The 20,141-nt window shown below is 37.9% G+C and overlaps 1 protein-coding gene across 3 annotated transcripts in view; it reads right to left on the reverse strand.

Moving 5' to 3' along the window:
• GAS2L3 (growth arrest specific 2 like 3) overlaps nucleotides 1-17,457 on the reverse strand; it is a 38,503-nt gene extending 21,046 nt beyond the window's left edge. Inside the window, exons 1-2 of one of the 3 annotated variants that reach the window (XM_045779961.2) lie at nucleotides 17,308-17,457; nucleotides 3,599-3,646 (exon numbers count right to left, since the gene is read on the reverse strand). In XM_045779961.2, coding sequence (XP_045635917.1) covers nucleotides 3,599-3,622 — 24 coding nt within the window. In that variant the 5' untranslated portion in view covers nucleotides 3,623-3,646; nucleotides 17,308-17,457. Of the gene's footprint in view, nucleotides 1-3,598; nucleotides 3,647-4,636; nucleotides 4,734-5,322; nucleotides 5,498-17,307 lie in introns of those variants that run through there. The other 2 variants (XM_045779962.2, XM_087868826.1) reach the window with 2 other exon arrangements.
• Between the last annotated feature and the right edge of the window lie 2,684 nt (nucleotides 17,458-20,141).

Raw genomic sequence — 20,141 nt, forward strand, 5'->3', positions numbered from 1 at the left:
CCCTGCCAAAGATGCATAACCTGAACCTAATCATGAGAATATAACAGGCAAATCCAAACGGAGGGACATCCCACAAAATAATTGGTCTATGATATTCAAAAGTGTCAAGGTCATTGAAGAAAGCAAAGGTACTGTTCTAGACAGATCAAGGGACGTGACAACTAAATGCGGCACGTAATTCTGAACTGGACCTTATGGGAAGAACTGACAATACTTGAATGTGGTCTGAGTATTAGGTGGCAGGACTGTACCGATGTTAACATCCTGGTTCCAATCATTTCATTGCAGTTGTGTAGGACGATGTCCTTTTTTGTGAGAAGGACACACTGAAGTATTCAGAGGTAATGGGGCATCAGACTGGCAACTTATTCTCAAATGGTTCCACAACCAAATATCTATGTTCTACACTTAACAGCTACTTTGCAGGTTTGTGATTACTTTAAAATAAAGGTTTTCTAATTTTTTTTAAAGAGGTATGAGTACAGGTAATACCAAGTGGATCTATATTCCCTTCTTGATTTTTAAATGTAGATAATTTCCCCTCTAAAATAGATTAAACTTACTGAGGTGTACTTAAGGCAAGTCTTACTACACCAAATCAAAATCCATAACACCACTGTTAATCCAGACAAACTCTGGAGGGAAAAAAGAAAGAAAGAAAGAAAGAAAGAAAGAAAGAAAGAAAGAAAGAAAGAAAGAAAGAAAGAAAGAAAGAAAGAAAGAAAGAAAGAAAGAAAGAAAGAAAGAAAGAAAGAAGGAAGGAAGGAAGGAAGGAAGGAAGGAAGGAAGGAAGGAAGGAAGGAAGGAAGGAAAGAAAGAAAGAGCAGCTTCCAAGTTCCTTTGATGAGAAACAAACACATTTAAAAAATCCCAAATGCAAAGAAAGAACATGAATACATAGCACAAGAGGCAAGCAGGAGCAGTGAAACTCAATAACAATATCCAAAGATAAAAACAACAACAACACATAACTTATTTGAGGGCCCTTATTTCAGGAACTAAGGGTAGAGGTTAGGAAATGAACTCCTAAATATATAAAGATCTTATAAAGTTTTAGGAAAAAGACAAGATGTCTTTTTAATTTATTTCTCTGAATTCTCTTAAAATTATTTCAAAGGGAGTACAGCAAAGATTTACTATCTAAATTTTCCTTTCATAAGCATGTCTTATTTCTGTTTGTAATCCCAGAACTCAGTATAAGACATAGCACATGGTATTCAGTTAAACATTTGTTGAATAATTGAGGACATTAGCAAGTGACTCTTTGCACCATCAAAATCAAGATGCATCTTACAGTTGAAGGTATTTTATAGCCAATAGAATGTTATTTGTCTTAACCATTTGGCTGAGCTGAAAAAAGGCAGAGCAGCTGCAAAAGTTTGTCAAGGAAAGATGTGCAAGAGTTAGAAGGGTGGTTTTGGAAAAAATCAAGTGTGTAAATGGAGAAGCAAACATTAAGCCATTGTAATTTCTTGCCACATTAGGGAAAAGAGTACTTGGATTCTCCTACTCTTGCCAATAAAAGTCTCTATAATAACCTGGGCTAGTCCATAGCATATTAATGCTGTTAAAAGTTAGATGTCAAAGCAAAAACTGCATGTATAAAGGTTGTTCTCAAACATGTGAAAGCTGTCATATTGCAAAGATTCTTAATCCACAGGCAGTCTATAAACTTGAGTATGTACATAAACTTAACTTACAATTAGGTAAAATTTTATGCCTATATACAAATGGGTCTCTTCTCAGTTCATAGCTTTTTGTCAGATTCTCGAAGGGGACTATGTATGGCCCAAAAGAGATCAGGAACTATAGTTCATTGATTTTTAGGCTGTATGTTTATTTACTAATCAGAATGAATGATATAAAAAAAAGGGGAGACAAGGAAGATCTTAATGTATTAAATTAATAAGAAATCAACTGATAAGCTATCTACTGGATGGCTCCTCTCTACAAGGCACTTATGAATAACTACATAACTGTCTAATATAATTAGAAAAGAAAGAGGTGAAAATCCTACAAAGTTTTCACACTCATCAGGGAGGAAAGCAAAAACGTCCATGACCAGATGTCAAGAGTATTCTTGGAGAAGAATTAATAAAGTTGGATCTATAGACACAAGATCAGAGAAGGTTTCATGGAACTATAAAACAGAACTATGAAGAAAGTCACCAAGTTAAGAAAATATTAATGGCATTAGGGTAGAATGAGAAAAATATAGTCAATGCAGAAATTATAAAAAGCACCCTATAAAGAATCAAGAAAATATAATTAACATGAAACTGATGATGTTTCTGAGACTTAGATAAAGAGAGGACAAATAGAAATAATCAGATAAAAAATGGTTTTGAGTAATAAAGGAGTTTTGAGCATACTCAATATGGATTTGAGGGGACCCCAAGAGCAAGAATAAGACCTTTTGGGAGACTGCCATGTACTCCCAAGTCCCAAAAGGAAAAATGTATAATAGATCTCTTTATTAATATAGAGGATATAGCTGCATAACACACATAGGACAGAGAATAAGCAGGATTATATTCAGAATTGTTAACATTTGATAAATAATCTTTAGTTTTCACCCACTGTCATCTTGCTAAGGCTTCTTTCAAAAGAAAGAAACAAAGAAAGGAAGGAAGGAAGAAAGGCTTTCATGACACAGGTATAATCTCCAGTTTTATATGTGAAGAATTTTGTTACACCAATGATACAACCAAATTTCTGAAGTGTCTACTATGCGACATACATTCTAGCAGGCACTTTGCTCATGTTCTCTCGTTGATTCCATTCATTTCCTGAACAATGACCCTGAAAAATAAGTGCTATTATATTCACCTAGGAGGTGAGGAAGCAGAGGTAAAATAAATTGCCAGAATCTCACAATCAGAGTGGCAGAACCCAAACCAGAAATGATTGATTCTAAAGTTCTCGCTTTGCAAGGCAAAGTGCTTACATCTTTATAGGTAGAATTTCAATGTGATTTTTATCTTTAAATTAAGATTCAAACATATTCTAGTTATATCAAAAGAAAACTTTTGAAAGAATACAAGAACAATATAGCAAATACCAATTCTGGAAATCATTCAAATGTGAGATTATTCTGGTTTATCTAATTATCTCTATCTTGCCTCCCCTCACCAAAAAAAGAACAAAAAAACACTTCACATTTTAATTTTTAATGTCTGGTCATTTACAGGCATTAGAGGCCACAGGCATAATTATCTAAAATAAATAATTTATAATTGTTTTCATTGAGAGCTCTTTTACTTTCAAATACATACTCAATTGTAAGGAAAGGAAAACGATAAAATGTTCCGATTCTCTTCCCAACGTAGTGTAAGTAAGATGGACTCACCAATTCTAAGGAATTTTTGACTCTTACAAATAATTTGTATAAATGACAGCTTCAAATTAAAATCTTTTCAAAGCTAGAAAGTTAAAATATAGTAATTCCTGTTATTAAAATCTGATGCTTAAAAGAACTAGTACAGTAAAAACATTTCGGGATAATTTTAGTATTCTACTAATTATTATAATTTTATATAATCTCATATAATTATTATCTCATAATTTAAATACATTGTTTTCCAAGAAAAACACTTACTTGAATTGCAGGTTGCATGGTCATCTATATTGAAATGAAATTGCTTTTCTGAAAATAGAACAAAACATTAATATGCAAATAACAGTAGCTTTCCTACTCCCCAAACCCCCAAATTACAAGGAATCTGCTTTAGTCTGCTATTTGTCTGAAAACCCAAAACTTTTCTTCTATTTGGAATAGTGTGACTGTAGCAGAATTCAATAATCACTCCTAGCTTCTCACTTATGAAAGTACTCCTCATTTGGAAGAGGAAAACCTGAAACACATTTAATATGTAGTTTCTGGCACTAATATCAAGGTAATTCCGGAAGCATCTGGCTAGAAAAATAAAACTGACAATAAAACTTAGCACATACAAAAGTCTCCCCCAATTTTCCCCTGTAAACATATTGTAAACTATAATGCAAACACCAACAGCACAACAACTGATACTGAAGTCAAGTATCTCTCATCTGGTTTTTATAAAGAGATCATATCATATAAGTTCATCTGGACTTTGTAGAAATTCACAAGCTTAGCCATTAGCTTCTTCTGCCAGACAACAAGGTAATAAAGACAGACGTCAACTTTAACTATAAAACAATACAATGCCTTTCCATAATAATTTTTCATAAGCTATTTTCTCCATTAGGTGCTAAAGACAAAAAGAAAAGAAAAGAAAAAAGAAAAGAAAAGAGAAGAAAAGAAAAGAAAGGAGAAGAAAAGAAAAGAAAAGAAAAGAAAAGAAACAGCAATTTTAACTTCAAAGTACTATTTTTGAAATCTATAGGAAAAAAATACAATTTTAATTAATTAGGTTAATACAATTATTTAATGTTTTTTTAGATGGGGAAAAAAGTGAAGAGTTTAAAAACACTCAGAATAATAGAGACTATATAAAACCTAGGATTTTTGATTGCTTAAAACAGCATAATATAGTAGTCTATTTTTTATTATAAACCACCATTAAAACATTAGAAGAAAAAAATAAAAATGGTCTATAATGCTGTCAATTTCCAAGGAAAAGTTACTTTCTCCTCTAAGTTATACCAAACATACCTCATGCACAGTATCAACTACATATACCACTTTCCTTTCAGGAACATTTCTTCTGGTACCAAAGTCGAACTTGAGCTAATTCTAACTGAAAAGTCTAATATTACATCACGTTTTCTTTGCGGCAAGGCAAAGGACAGCAGAATGTCCTTTTTGATGTCATTTTTCCTTCTCTCTACCACAGCAAAAGGCCAAAGTACAATTGAGCATTACAAATGAGCTTGTTATGCTTCCCACGAGCTAATTCAGTGCGGAATACATTTTCCTTTAGCATAAATAATCCTTTGTCCTCAACAAAGATCCACAGTAAGAAGCTTCCGAGACCATTTTTTAAAAATGCAGCAAAGAAGCTGCTGCCATTAAAATAAGGAGTCCCACATAATCAGACAAGAGCTTTAACAGTTGGAACTGCCAACCCAAAACAAAAGAAGGCCTAAATTATAAGGCGTGTGCAAATCAAGAACAGTGACATATTCACAAAGAAGCTATCACAAGAATGTTTAGTAGTTGCACTTTTTATGGAAAACCCAACAAAGTCGGTTTTACGAAAGAAATGAAGAATTTGTGTACAACCTTCAGTCACTTGAACTTTTAGAAGAATCTTTTATATACATATTTTTCAAAGCATTCTTCTTGTGTAATGCAAAGAACGACTTTAAAGATGAGAAAAATATAACCATCTGAATTACCTTTAAAAAGAAATTCTCTAGGGGCGCCTGGGTGGCACAGCGGTTAAGTGTCTGCCTTCGGCTCAGGGCGTGATCCTGGCGTTATGGGATCAAGCCCCACATCAGGCCCCTCTGCTGTGAGCCTGCTTCTTCCTCTCCCACTCCCCCTGCTTGTGTTCCCTCTCTTGCTGGCTGTCTCTATCTCTGTCGAATAAATAAATAAAATCTTTAAAAAAAAAAAAAGAAATTCTCTAATGAAATTGTACTCAGATAAGCTATAAATGTATCTTCATATATGAAAAACTATCACATATGCAAATATATGTTCTTATTGGGAAACCTCTATAAACTGATGAGATGGCATCAGTGAATCAATTAATTAACGATTACTCATCATATTCCTGGATGCTGAAAGACAGTTATTGATATTTTCTAGTCATTTTTGTGTCCTCGAGCATTTAATCCAAAGAGTAAAATCTGTTCCATAGTTATCCCCCCCAAGTCTGCATCACAACCACAATTCTTGCCTCTCACTCATTTCGTTACTACTCATTTTCCTCTTTTCTATCTTTCCCTAGAAGTCTCAGTCTCTATTTTTCTCACATAAACCAATTACGTTGAATCAGCAACACGTCATTTTTGGAGCTGCGTCTTAATCAGCAAATCATTGCCTTTTTTTGTTTTGTTTTGCTTTTGTCTTTCTCTCTTTTGGAAGGAGCCTATTTCAATTCTTTGCCAACTTTAGGAAGTCTTTTCCCTTAGATTTGGGCAAAAAGATCTCTCATGTGACCAAGCCCAAACTATACTGTAATCCTGCTGGGAACCATTCACAAGACCAGGAGTTTATACAGAGATCTTAGAGGAAGAGTACTATACTTACAAAATCTGAGAAAAACAGAAACACAGAAGGCACTCACTCATCCACCTGGAACCTGAACAGGATTTGGACCTAACCCACTCATCTCAAAAACAGGTTCAGCCATGAGGTCCTCAAGATCATTTATGGTTAGCCTCTTAGTACTAATTTGACTTCAGATCACGATGGGGGAAAATGCCAACCTGTTGAACGGATCCTTTTTCCCATAGCTGTAGGCTTTGAAACTGAGTTATCCCGCATCCACATTATAAGATATGATGGCAGAGCATAAGGTGGCATAGCTCATTCCTGGTACAAATGGGGGGGGGGGAAGAATGGCAAAAAAGCAAAGAAACAAGTTTTTTTCAGAAAAATAATGACATTAACTGCCACTGAACCACATTTAGCCCTCAGACATGAGACTACTGCCAAAACACATAAGCTGCAGGGATATGATAAATGCCAAAATTGGGATAGTGGAATAATGCTTACTGCTGAGGAGAGGGAGGAAGATGAGACTGGGAAGGAATGCACAGAAGCCTTTCAACTGTACTGGTAAGATTTTATTTCAAGATAAATGGTGAGAACACAGGTGTTATTATACTAGCCTGTATGACTTTCTGTATGTCAAAAGCCATTTCATCAATTTTTAATGCTTCATTTAGAAAAACAACTGAAGAAAATAGCCTCTCTGATTTACTTGTGGTTGGAGGGAACTTTCTTAGTTTTAAAATTCTGGGTTAAATATTTCCTAATTGTCTAATAAGGAAAATAGAAATGCTATAGCCATACCAAAGATATTTCGTTTTTTTAAATGTGTACTAAAATAACTCAAAATAAAGGCACCAACTATGGTAGTAGAAAGTAGCAGACACATCCGGTTTGAAGTCCAGGTCCAGCATATTAGCTATACGACCTTGGGGTGCTTAACTTTTCTGATTCTCAGTGTTCTCATCTGTAAAATGGGATATCACCACCTCCTTCATATGGTTATTTCAAAGATTAAATAAGATGATACACATGAAGTAGCTGACACATAACTATCACTTAACAAATGAGTTGGTATGATTAATGCTATGATGAGACATAATTATAGTTCATTTAATATAACTTATCAAATTAAAAAGAAATAAGGCTAATAATACCCAGAAATCATTAAACATAATATGGGAAGCTTCTTTTACTAACAGATAAATAAATATAGTTATAAGTGAAAGCAAAAGCTTTAAAATAGCCATGTCATCATGGGGAGGATACTCAGGTATGAATTTGTGACTCACAGTTCTCTTTGCTAGAATACAAGTCTTCGGGAACTTATGTAACATCAGCCCTTCACTCCATTCAGCCTGTCTCCTCGTTGTCCTCCCTCAGTTTTGTTCATTTTTGTGGCTACATCACTGTTCAGGCTGTATGCTTTTCCATGGGATGTACACTCAGTCACTGATTCGACAAGCATCTACTCTTCCTCTTTAATGAACTAGCACCACAGCCAAGAGACACAGTAATGAACGTAACAGATGTGTGCCTGCCCTTACGGAACCAATACACCAGTCGGGAAAATTTTAAAAAGCAACCACACAAGTGAATACACAGTGTTAAATCATGATAATTTTACTTTGAAGGAAAGAACAGGGAAGGAAACAGCAGGGGCCTACTTTAGACTTAGATTGAATGATTAGAAATGGTTTTGCTGGAGGGAAAACATGAATTTGAAAAATGGTAGGAATTAGTCAGGGAATGAGAGGAAGAGTTCTAAGTACAGAGAATAATTTTTGTGAAGACTCTGAGGAATGTGGCATATTCCTAGAATGGAAAGAAGCAGGTATGGCTGCAGCATGGACAGGGTGTGACTTAGGAGGGGTTGGAAAAGTTAGGCAGCAGCCCGGTCACACAAGGCCTGCTGAAGAAATTAGAGTTTATTCTAGCTGCAGTGAGAAGCCATGGGAGAGCTTTGACCAAGTGAGAGACAGTCTCATTCCGAGTTTCAAAAGAGCTCTTTGAGGGGGAGAGAGGAACACAATAGTGAAATAGTGATGGGTTTAACAGAGAAAGAGGGAAGGAAACAGAATGGGGATGGATAGAGATGCAGGGGAAAGAACCAGGGGAAACAATGAAAGAAGGAGTCACAGAGAGGGTAGAAACAGTGAGACCATACAGGAAATGGGAGCACACAGGAAAAGAGATGGAGAGGAGCCTGGCAGAGGAAGAGTTAGAAAATCTGCAGGACTGCAGTAGTTCAGTGACAAATGATGGTGACTGATCTAGAATGCCAACATTGTCTCCACTCAAGAGAAGTGGATGGACTTTATATCCACTTCAGTCAGAACCAAGACCTGATAATGGTTAGAGAGGAAGGGTGGAAGGGAAGGATTAAGGGCAGAGTGAAATGTCAAGAATGACTCCCAGGTTTCTGGCTTAAGCAATTGAGCAAATACAGAGTGGGAGCATTTATTGAGCTGAGGATGACAGGAGTATGAACAAATCGAGGCAGGGAACACAGTACTGATCGGTCAAAAGTGCTGAGTTTTGATCATGTTTAATTTGGGAAGGCTTTAAAGACATCCAAGTGGAAGTGTCTGTCTGGCAGTTGGTAATACTAATCTAGAGCTGAGAAGAAAGTTCAAGAGGAGGTAGAAATTGTCGGCAAATACTTGGAAGGTAAAGCCATTGAGAAGAATGAGATCTGAGGAAAGAAATGGAGAAAGCAGTGATAAGGGCCTAAGAATAAGTCCTGAGAAAATCCAACATTTAAACATGAGAGGAGTTAGCAAAGGAGATAGAGAAAGAATAGCTGAAAAGATTCTTCATCATCTCAACTAACCCAGGCTTATAATTTATTTGACTTACCTCCTCCCAGTAGCCCTTCCTGACTGGACTGAATGACTTCTGATTTTATCTTTCGCTCTTGAATTCAAAGAGCATTTCCCCAATCACTTGCCTTTACACTGCTTCATACCATTTTGTGTTATTTCTGTACATTGCTTTGCCAACTATATTGTAAGTTCCTGGACTGCTGCTGGAAGTAGTACTGAAAGAAGTATTCAAGCCTAAAGTTTAGGAAACACTTTTGGTAGGAGAAATATCAAAATCTCTAGGGAAAATTGGGTTGTCTCCCTTCTCCACAGTGTTTCTGCTGTGGAACAAAATGTGACAGCAGCTTGGAAGCAGCTACACAGTAGACAAGTATCTACTGGGAGACCTTTTTTTGGTATTCTTTATTATTTTTATTTATTTTGTGACATCAGTTGAAAAATGATTTTGCCTCTCACCCAGCATGTCCAAGGTGGAATACATATAGTGGTTACTGGTCAAAGTACCAGCAGGTCAAGTGAGATGCCTAATAACCAAAAGAATCACAAAGGAAAAAAGATGACTAAGAATGGTGTATAGGCGGAGGGTCCAAGTGAAAAGGATTCTGGAAGCAATGTGCTACTCAGGAATTTGTGTACCTCAGTGGACAAGTACGTTTTTATCACATCTTAAATAAACTCTATTTGTGGTAGTCAGAATAACGGTTTCCCAAAATGTTTACATCCTAATCCCCAGAACCTGTGAAAATGCTACCTTTGTGGGCAAAATGGGCATTGCAGATTGAATAAATTAAAGACTTTGGGATGAGAGATTATCTTGGTAGGTCAAATGTCAAATCACAAGAGTCTTTATAAGAGGAATGCAGAGGCCAAAATCCCTGATGAACATAGATGGAAAAATCCTCAACAAAGTATTAGCAAACTGAATTCAACATACATTAAAGGGATCATATACCATAATCAAGTGGGATTTACTTCAGGAATGCAAGGATGGTTCAACACCCACAAATCAATCAACGTGATATACCATGTTAACAAAAAAAAAATCATATGATCACTTCAATTGATATAGAAATAGCATTTAACAAAATTCAAAAATGATTTATGAGAAATTCTCAACAGAGTGGGTATAGAGGGAACATAACTCAACATAATAAAGGTCATATATGACAAGCCAACAGCTAACATCATATGGTCAAAAGCTGAGTATCTTTCCTCTAAGATCAAGAACAGGACATGGATACCTACTCTCACCACTTTTATGCAACATAGTATTTGGCAGTCGTAGCCAAGACAATTAGACAAGAAAAAGAAAAGTATCCAAATTGGAAAGGATGAAATAAAACTGTCACTATTTGCACATTACATGATATTATATATAAAAAACCCCAAAGACCACCAAAAAACTCTTAGAATAAATGCATTCAGCAAAGTTTCAGGATTTAAAAATCAATGCATAGAAATCTGTTGTTTCTATACACTGGTAACAAATTATCAGAAAGAGAAATTAAGAAAACAATCTCCTTTAGAGTTGCATCAAAAAGAATAAACTACCTGGGAATAAATTTAACCAAGGAGGTTAAAGACCTGTACAAACTGAAAATTATAAGACATTGATGACAGAAATTGAAGAAGATGCAAATATATGAAAAGATATTCCATGCTCTTAAACTGGAAGAATCAAATTGTTAAAATGTCCACATTACTCAAAGTAATCTACAGATTCAATGCAATCCCTCTCAAGATTCCAGTGGCATTTTTCACAGAAACAGAATAGAACAATCCTAAAATGTATATGTAACCACAAGACCCCAAATAACCAAAGCAATCTTAAGGAAGAACAAAGCTAGAGGCATCACTCTCCCAGTTTTCAAACTATATTACAAAACTGTAATAATCAAAACGTGTGGGGTAACTACACTTGCGGTAAACACAGCATAATGTATAGACTTGTGGAATCACTATGTTGTACACTTGAAACGAATGTAACGTTGTGTGTTACATACACTTCAATTAAAAAAAAAAAAACAGAGGCACCTGGGTGTCGCTCAGTCCGTTAAGTGTCTGCCTTTGGCTCATGTCATGATTCTGGGGTGCTGGGATTGAGCCCCATGTCAGGCTCCCTGCTCATCAGGGAGTCTGCTTCTTCCTCTCCCTCCACCCCTCCCCCTCACTCATTCTCTCTCTCTCTCTCTCTCTCTCTCTCTCTCAAAATAAATAAACAAAATCTTTAAAAACACACATTATGGTACTGGCATGAAAACAGACACATAAGTCAATGGAACAAATTAGAGAACCCAGAAATAAACCCACACATATATGGTCAATTTATAACAAAGGAGCCTAAAATATGTTATAGCGAATGGATAGTTTCTTCAGTAAATGGTGTTGGGAAAACTGGACAACCACATGCAAAAAATGTAACTGGACCACTATCTTATACCATACACAAAAATTAACTCAAAATGGATTAAAGAGTTGAATTTGAATGTAAAACCTGAAACCATAAAACTCCTAGAAGAAAACATAGGTGGTAAGTTCCTTGACATCAGTCTTGAAGATGATTTTTGGCTCTGACTCCCAAGGCAAAGGCAACAAAAGCCAAAATAAATAAGTGGGACTACACGAACTAAAAAGCTGATGCACAGCGAAGTAAACCATCAACAAAATGAAAAGGCAGCCTACAGAATGGGAGAAAATATTTGCATATCATATATCTGATAAGCAGTTACTATCCAACTCAACTCAATAGCAAAACCAACAATCTGATTAAAAAATGGACAGAAGACCTGAATAGATATTTGTCCAAAGACGACATACAGATGGCCAACAGACACATGAAAAGACACTCAAAATCACTCATCATCAAGGAAATGCAAATCAAACCCACAATGAGATACCACCTTGCACCTGTCAGAATGACTTTTATCAAAAAGACAAGAAATAACAAGTGTTGGTGAGGATGGAGAGAAAAGGGAAACCTCATGCACTGTTGGTGGGAATGTAAATTGGTGCAGCCACTATGAAAAACAGTATCGAGGTTCCTCAAAAAATGAAAAACAGAACTACCATATGATCTAGCAATTCCACTTCCTGGTATTTATTCAAAGAAAATGAAAACACTGATTTGAAAAGCTATACGCATCCCCACATTCACTACAGCATTGTTTACAATAGCCAAAATACAAAAACAACCTAAGTGTCCACTGATGGATGAATGGATAAAGATGTGATATATGAATACAATGGAATATTACTCAGCCATAAAAAAGAATGAAATCTTGTCATTTGTGACAATATAGATGGACCTTAAGGGCATTATGCTAAGTGAAATAAGTCAGATAGGGAAAGACAAATACTGTATGATCTCACTAATATGTGGATTCTAAACAAACCAACCAACCAAGCTTATATATAAAGAGAACAGATTGGTGGTTGCCAGAGGTGGGAACTAGGGGGTGGGCAAAACGGGTGAAGGGGTTCAAAGGGTGAAAACCTACAGTTTATATGTCATAGGGATGTAATACATAGCATGGTGACTATAGTTAATAATACTGTATTGCACATTTGAAAGCTGCTAAGAGAGTAGATCTTAAGGGTCCTCATCACAAGAAAAAAATTATAACTATGTATGGGATGGATGCTAGCTAGATTTATTATGGTGATCATTTTACAATCTATACAAATAACAAATCATGTATGTTATATATCTGAAACTAATATAATAGGATATGTCAATTATACCTCAATAAAAATAAATACTTTTTTTTTAAAAGAGGGATGCAGAAAAGTCAGAGAATGATGTGAGAAGCATAGAAACAGATTGAGTTGCATCACTGCCAGCCTTGAAAATGGAGGAAGATGCCAAGGAACACAGGTGCCCTCTCAAAGCTGGAAAAGGGAAAGAAATGGACTTTCCCTTGGAGCCTCCAGAACAAAGGAAGCCCTGATAACATCTTTTTTTTTTTTTTTTAGCTCATTTAGGGTTTGTGACCTCCCAAACCATAAGATAAGAAGTTTGTGTTGTTTTCAACCACTCAGTTTGTGGTAATTTGTTCCAGCAGTAATAGGAAAGTAATACACATCTTAAGTGGAGAAAGGAAGCTGTGCCCAGAGGGTCAAGACATTTGGCCCCGAGAAAGCGACATGCATCCAGAACATGATGGGAAGACATAGTGAGCCCAACATATTGAAACAACGAGAAAAATGGCAACAGTTTATATAGTATCCTAAAACATAAATAAAACCAACCAAACAAAAACATGCAAAATTTATATAGGTAAAACCCACTCTGCTATGTGCTATCATCGTCGTCATCATCATCATCATCATCACCATCATCACATCATCATCATCATCATCTTCAAATGGCCCTACTTTTGTTTAACTGAGATCATTTATTCATATACTCACTCATTTAAATATTTACAAAGGCTTCTCGTGTTTACTATTTCAGGGAACAGCACCAACATTCACCAAGTTAAATAGGTCATCCATGATTCCTTCCTCTCCCACGTCTCCACTGCCTCCTTGCATCCCTCAGTCAAAACAGTGACAATATCTTGTTGCTTCTACCTCTAAATTTTCTCCTCAGTATCTGTAGCCACTCCTCTAGTTCAAGCCACCATCACCCCCTCTAGGTTTACTGAAACAGCTTCCAACCAGGCGCCCTTTCCCCAGCTCTGCAAGCCTCCAACCGGCTCTTCATGTGCTGCAGCCAGGTTGATCCTTCGCAAACCCTCATCTGAGGACACCTTTCTACTTCCCTGCTTAAAACCCTAATGACCCTCCAGTGCCTTCAGGATAAAGCCCCAACTCCTCAACAAAGCTAACAAAGCCTGGTCGATCCCCTCCAGCCTCTCCTTATGACCCTCATACTCCAAACTTCTTTTAGACCCTTCAAGCATGCTCTCTCACCTCTGGGACTTTGCACCTGATGATCTATCTACATGCAACAATCTTCCTCCTCTTTTCTTCCAGACTCATTCCTACTTATCTTGATTCAATTCCTCTAAAAAAAGTTCCCAAACTCCCTCCCTAATTTAGGTTACACAGCAATATATGCTTTTATTTTACTCTATACTTTCTCAAATAAGAACCTTATGGGGGTAACATTCTGCATTTCTTCTATTACTAGGTAGAAATTAGTGTTAAAATTAGTACCAGAATTACTCCTAAATACAATAAATGTTGCATTTATCACTAAAGAGAAAATGAAACAGTAATGAAGTAAATCTGTCGTACACTCATTTAAGGAAAAAGCAGCTTCCAAAGCAGATAAATATTTTCAAGAGAAAGAAGTAAGATTCTTACAGCTTCACAAAAACACCACATGTTATTTGCAAAATTATAAAGATTATTCATTTGTTGGGAATCTTTGCTTTTCTATTCGAAATTTTTCTCTTGCAATGTTTTGTAGTGATTCAACCTGAGTAACTTAATTTTTTGTTCAATAGAACTATTCATTGATCATAAAATTTTTAAAGAACTTAAAATCAGTTTGCCTTTATATATGAAAAACTAAAAAACTCTATGGAAAACATACGCATACACAAACACTAATAGAAAGAAATGTAAAAAACAACATAAAGCATCTATTAACAGGAAACTGCTCAAATAAGTTGTATTACATTCATACAGTGGATTCATTCAGCCACTTGAAAAAATAAGAGCTATATCTACTGATATGAAAAGATGCTATGTGACCAAAAACAATCTGCAGAACAGTATCTATAATTACGTCATTGGGAGCACAATGTTTTCTAAATTGGGGGAGGAAGGTATAAAAAAGAAAAACTTCTGAACACAGTCAAACAAGTTTTTCAACAGTCAATTTTATTTTTAGAATCCAAAATAGTAACGTCATCCATCAAGAGAAAATAAAAGTCATTATGTTTGAAACTATATAAAGTGAGCTCTTCGACCATAGTTAATTGTATACTGTTACAGAAAAGTATACGTTGTGTGACAATAGGCAGAAATCTCTATCAGTCAGCACTTCAGCAATATCTGTCATATGACTGATGGTCATAGTACTATAAATTCCTAAGATGCTTTCAACATCAAAGATGAAATTAACATTTAGTGCATATGCTACATTTTATTACATTCTAGTTCTTTGGAAATTAGCAATTTGTTGATAAAATAAATGGCAACTTTCTTTTAAAACAACGATGTATTAACATGAGAAAACCTTTTGTTTTTAGAAGGAGAAACACTAAAGAAATACAAATGCAATGACTGCCTTATCTTGTGAACATGCCCTCTGAGGCATTTCTTTATGGCAGTTAAATTTCAATTAAAAATTGTGAAACTGGAAGTGAGATAAACTTACTGACAGACTCAAGTTTCCTATTCTCTCAAATTCTATGTGATGTACATAGATGCACTGGCCAATTCTCCAAACACCATCAGACTCGTTTAGTTTTTTAGTAATAGCATGTATATTGCTGACATTCTTCTCTTATCAGACACTTTGATCTACCGTCAAATTATTTCTTACTATTTTTTTATTAAATATTCAAAAATAAAACTGTGCCCATGGCAGAAATGAACCTGGGCCATACAAACAACTCTGTGCAGAGAAGTCATGTAACGGCATGAATATAAATGAAGGGCAGTGTGACCCACAAAAAACGGGGGTGGACTGAATTCCAAGTGGACTTAGTAGGTTATCTGCTTTCTCTGAGCTACAGTTTCCTCACCTATAACATGCAGATAACACCAACTACATTACAGGATTACTAAGAGGTTTAACATTAATATAAGTAAAGGACCTAAAACACATACCTGCACCGTCTAGGTAATAATGTATTTGATAAATAGCAATAGTTACTATTTTTAGTGCTTACAGGTATTAAATTAATCAATGAATAAGAACTCATCACTGCCTCTGGCACTACCCTTACCTCTGTGCCTCTCAGTCCTTTGGGTGTAGCTTGAAACCTTTAATCCAAATTAAACAGAACAGAAATAATAATAGCTATATGTCAGGCACTGTACTAAACTATTTACATGGATTATTTCATTTAATCCTCAAGACAATCCTCCCATCGATAAGGTAGGAACTATTATTAACCTTCTTTTACAGATTAGGAAATTTAGGCTCAGAAAGATTAAATAACTTGCCTAAGGTCACCGCATGGTAAACCCTGATTTCAGAGCCTGCATGCTTAGCAACTTTGCTATGCTAAAAAGAAATATTACTCTTAATTCAATAATGTCAAAATAGCAGACACCTACTATCCAAAGCTGTTAATGAATTTTTGAAACAGATGAATCAGACAGACAACTTGTATCAGAATTTATGCTAGAAGACTCTCACCAGTTTCCACTTTTTCATTCAAAGCCAACCCAATCTCCTCCCAAGGAAAATCCGAGGTGGCTAGAATTCCAATTCCTAATAATTTAAGTGCCAAGAAAGATGATCATATAGTAGTTCACCAACTGCTTATCTTCTGATAAATTAGTTATTAGCGCTCTTCACACGAGTAAAACAAAATCCAAAGTGTGACTTGGACTGGGCTTGCAAAAACCATCTCTTCACTTAAGGACTAGGTCAGCAACTCCGCCATGCATACCACAAAGCACTCTTAAATCCATAAAATTCAATTTGAAAAGATTAGTTAGGAACCAGGCGTGACTGCGTGAGGAAGGACGCCTTCCGAAAGTTTCCCCAGATTTCCAGGGCAATCTACAAGGCTTCCCTTTCTTTTACAATACAACCCCCAAGGCAGCCCTCCAAACTAAGGGGTGCAGCTGGGAAAGCAGAGCCCTTCCCGGATTGGAGAGAATAGAGAAGAGGCTGTAAACTTTCCCAGAGGGCAAAATAACCGTCTGTGTAGTTCTCTTTCCAAGGTCAGTGACTTCATTAATTCTTCCAAAGGGTGGTGTTGAGGACCTGAGTGACCCTATATGTGCTAGGCGCTTGGGAATGAGGGTGCCCCTGGAGATCTTCAACTAGCTTCAGGCTCTGATCCCTCTCTGGATTCTAAAGCAGACCGGTAACGGCCCGATACCTCTTACTCAATCTACTACTTCCGCACCTGTCCTTCCCCGGCCCCTGCACACCTGTTGCCCCTCTCTCTGCACCAAGGTGGGCAGGAGAGGGCAGGCAAAACTTCACCTTGACAGCCCCAGGAACCAATCAGAGGACGAGGCTCCCGCGGCGGGCCAATCGCAGAGCGTCTTGAATCCTGCAGCTTCGAGACCCAACCAAACAAGCGCATCGACTCGGCGGAGCGCCGAGGGTCTTCGAGCCCGCAGACTGAAGCGCAGGAGCCCCAAGAAGGCGAAGAAAGGCTCGCGAGGAAAAGAGAAGGCAGACAGGGAAGTACTCACCCGCCCTGGCGCGGGATGGTCACTTCTCCCTGCAGGGTGACATCTCGGTTCAATCTGTGCGAAGTCGGCACGCCCCAGACCAACCGCCGCCGCCGCCGCCGCCGCCGCTGCCGCCTCCGCCTGGGTCTTAGGGCTCGCCGCGGTTCGCTGCCTGTTTCGAAAGGACCAATCAGAAGGCGGAGGGAGGGCGTGGCTGGAGGCCCCGCCCCGGCCGCCGGGAGCGCGCGACCTTCGCGCGCGTCTCAGTCAGTCCGGGGCGCCCCGCCTTCCACCGCTTGGAGTCTCCCAAGTCTCGTGGCCCAGCCCCGCTTTTCGCCGAAAGGCGAAGTGGCTTGGTCACGGGGCAAGTCCCCCCATTTGGCCCCTCGGCGACCTCAACAGCCCCGATATTTGTCCGGATAGGCAGAAGAAGTGAATCGACGTCGCCTGTAAGCATCCTGGAGAGTTCCAGGGTTAGAGTTCAAGGGTGTTGCCCTGAGTCTTACCCTCTTCTGTTAAGAGCCCCTCCCAACCGTAAACCACTGGAGATCTGGCTGTACTGAGGGCGCCACGGTTTCCGGAGACAAACTGTCACCCAGTAGGAATGGGAGTCCTAAGCAGAAACCTTCCCGACAGACGTCCCGCTTCCTGTGAGTGTCGGTGTTGAAAGATGGAGAGGATCCTGTAGCTGTCGGCCACAACTGGAGGCAAACAGAGGATGTTGGCTCTTACTTCAGGAAACACACAAGATGGGGGGGGGGGGGGGTAAAAAATTAACCTCATCACAATGAGGGACGCTTACTAGCTCGGAGGGGTGAAATAGAGCAAGGACTGGACTTCAGTGTAGCAGTAATTCGGTCTCTGATAACTAACTGTAATGGGACTTGTTAATAGTGGGGGCGGGGGGGGGGACTCAGTAGCCAAAAGCCTGGAGGTCCCTGCCTCTTAGTTCGATTTTGTCAGATCATGTCACCACTCTGGGCCTCAGTTTCCCATCTGTAAAATGAGGGCATTGATCTGGAATGATGTTCTCTCTCTAGAATTTATTCCTTCATTCAGTCATCAAAAACAATGGGCGCCTGGGTGGTTTAGTCCGTAAGCGTCTGCCTTGGGCTCAGGTCATGATCGCAGGGTCGTGGTATTGAGCCTGCCTGGGGCTCCCTGCTCAGCGGGGAGCCTGCTGCTCCCCCTGCTTGTGCTTGCTCTCTCTCTCTGTCAAATAAATAAAATCTTAAAAAAACAAACAAACGAACAATGAGGCGGTCCTGCTGCTGCTTTGCTGAGGAGACAAAAATGAAGAAGACAGTTCCTGCTTTCAAAGTGCTCACCAGCGTGGTAAAGGCTCAGTGGAGGTCTGCAAAGCAGGGGACACCTAACAGGCTTGGAAGGTGATGGTCAGGGGTTTGAAAGGAGCTGAGTTTTGAAGGGTGATTAGGAATCTGACAAGAGCAAGGATAATTGGGATTAAGGAGTACTTTCCAGGCAAAGAGAACACATGGTTCCAGAGATGTGAGAGCACCTGGAATGTTCTGGGAATAGTAGTTTTGAATGATTAAAGATTGGAGATTGGGAGATAGATCAAGCTGGAAGAGTAGGCACAGATGAAAGTTCTGGTAGATGCTGAGGAGTTTAGAATTTTTCTTGTAGTCATTTGGGATTGGTTATAAAAAAGGAATGATATGATGGTATGTTTTAGAAAAAATTTTTCAAGGATTTTTGAAAAACGGAGTGAGACTGGCGACAATTCTAAAAACTAAAAGTTAACAATTACCTAAACTAATTCAAAAGAGATGGAAAGGAAGAAGCCTCTTAAGATGCTGACTGATCTGGACTTAGTAATCATGTGATAATGGTGTCACTCTAAGGAACACAGGGAAAATAACCATGGGGAAAGAAAACTGCACTTTGGTTTGGAGTGTGTTCAGTTGGAAGTGTGAGAGGAACATGCAGGTAGAGATGCTCAGAAGTGGTTTAATTGGTTGGTGCAGGAGAAACAGATTTGAGAATTTAATTCAACAAAATTATTGAGTACTTGACCCACACCAGACTCTATCCTAGCACAAAGGGTCCTGTTCTCACAGAACTTACATTCTGGGGTGGGTGGGTAAGATGGTCATCCAAAACTTGACATATAAGTGGGAATTGAACCTGATGCCCTATACTGGTTGCTCTTTCTTTTTTACTGAAGTTGATCCCAGAACCCTTTGATGCCCCTGACTACAATAGATCATTTTCACTTGTTTTTCAAATAAATGTATGTTATTATAGTGTTTCTGTTTAAAACTAAGGACAATTTGTCGTATTACTTCATGTAGCCAAATTTCAAAGTGGAGTTGTAGCTTTAAATTGGATTTATTGAGTACTAATATCAAAATCTGTACACTTCTCTACAGAAGTTTGATGAGTCATTAGTCATTAGTTAACAATTTTTTCTTACATGTGTACTATGTGCCTAAACATTTGAATACCACTTACTAAAAATTGAAAGTATGCTATACTCATATATGTACATAAACACTCTGTGTGTATGTCTCTCTCACACATAGACACACACACACACACACACACACATCACACTTAATATTTCTAAACCATTTACTGAAACTTTGGCAGGGTATTTTATGCTTGCTTTCTTCTTATTCTCATTGTCTATGTGGTTTGTCTTGGTAACTTCTGTACCTTATAAAGATAGAAGAGAGGAGGAAAGTGAATCTTCAATCAAAAAGTCTAAGCAAATCACTTCTCTTTATGCCCATATCCCTCACTGGTTAAATGTGTACATTGGGTGAGGAGTTCTCTTCTAAGTTCTTTGATTCTTGTTGCTTTTCCCTTCTGTATAATAAGTAAGAAAGTTT

Source organism: Ursus americanus, chromosome 17 (genome assembly GCF_024610735.1).
Source record: "Ursus americanus isolate L20-20 chromosome 17, mUrsAme1.1.p, whole genome shotgun sequence".
Taxonomy (NCBI): Eukaryota; Metazoa; Chordata; class Mammalia; order Carnivora; family Ursidae; genus Ursus; species Ursus americanus.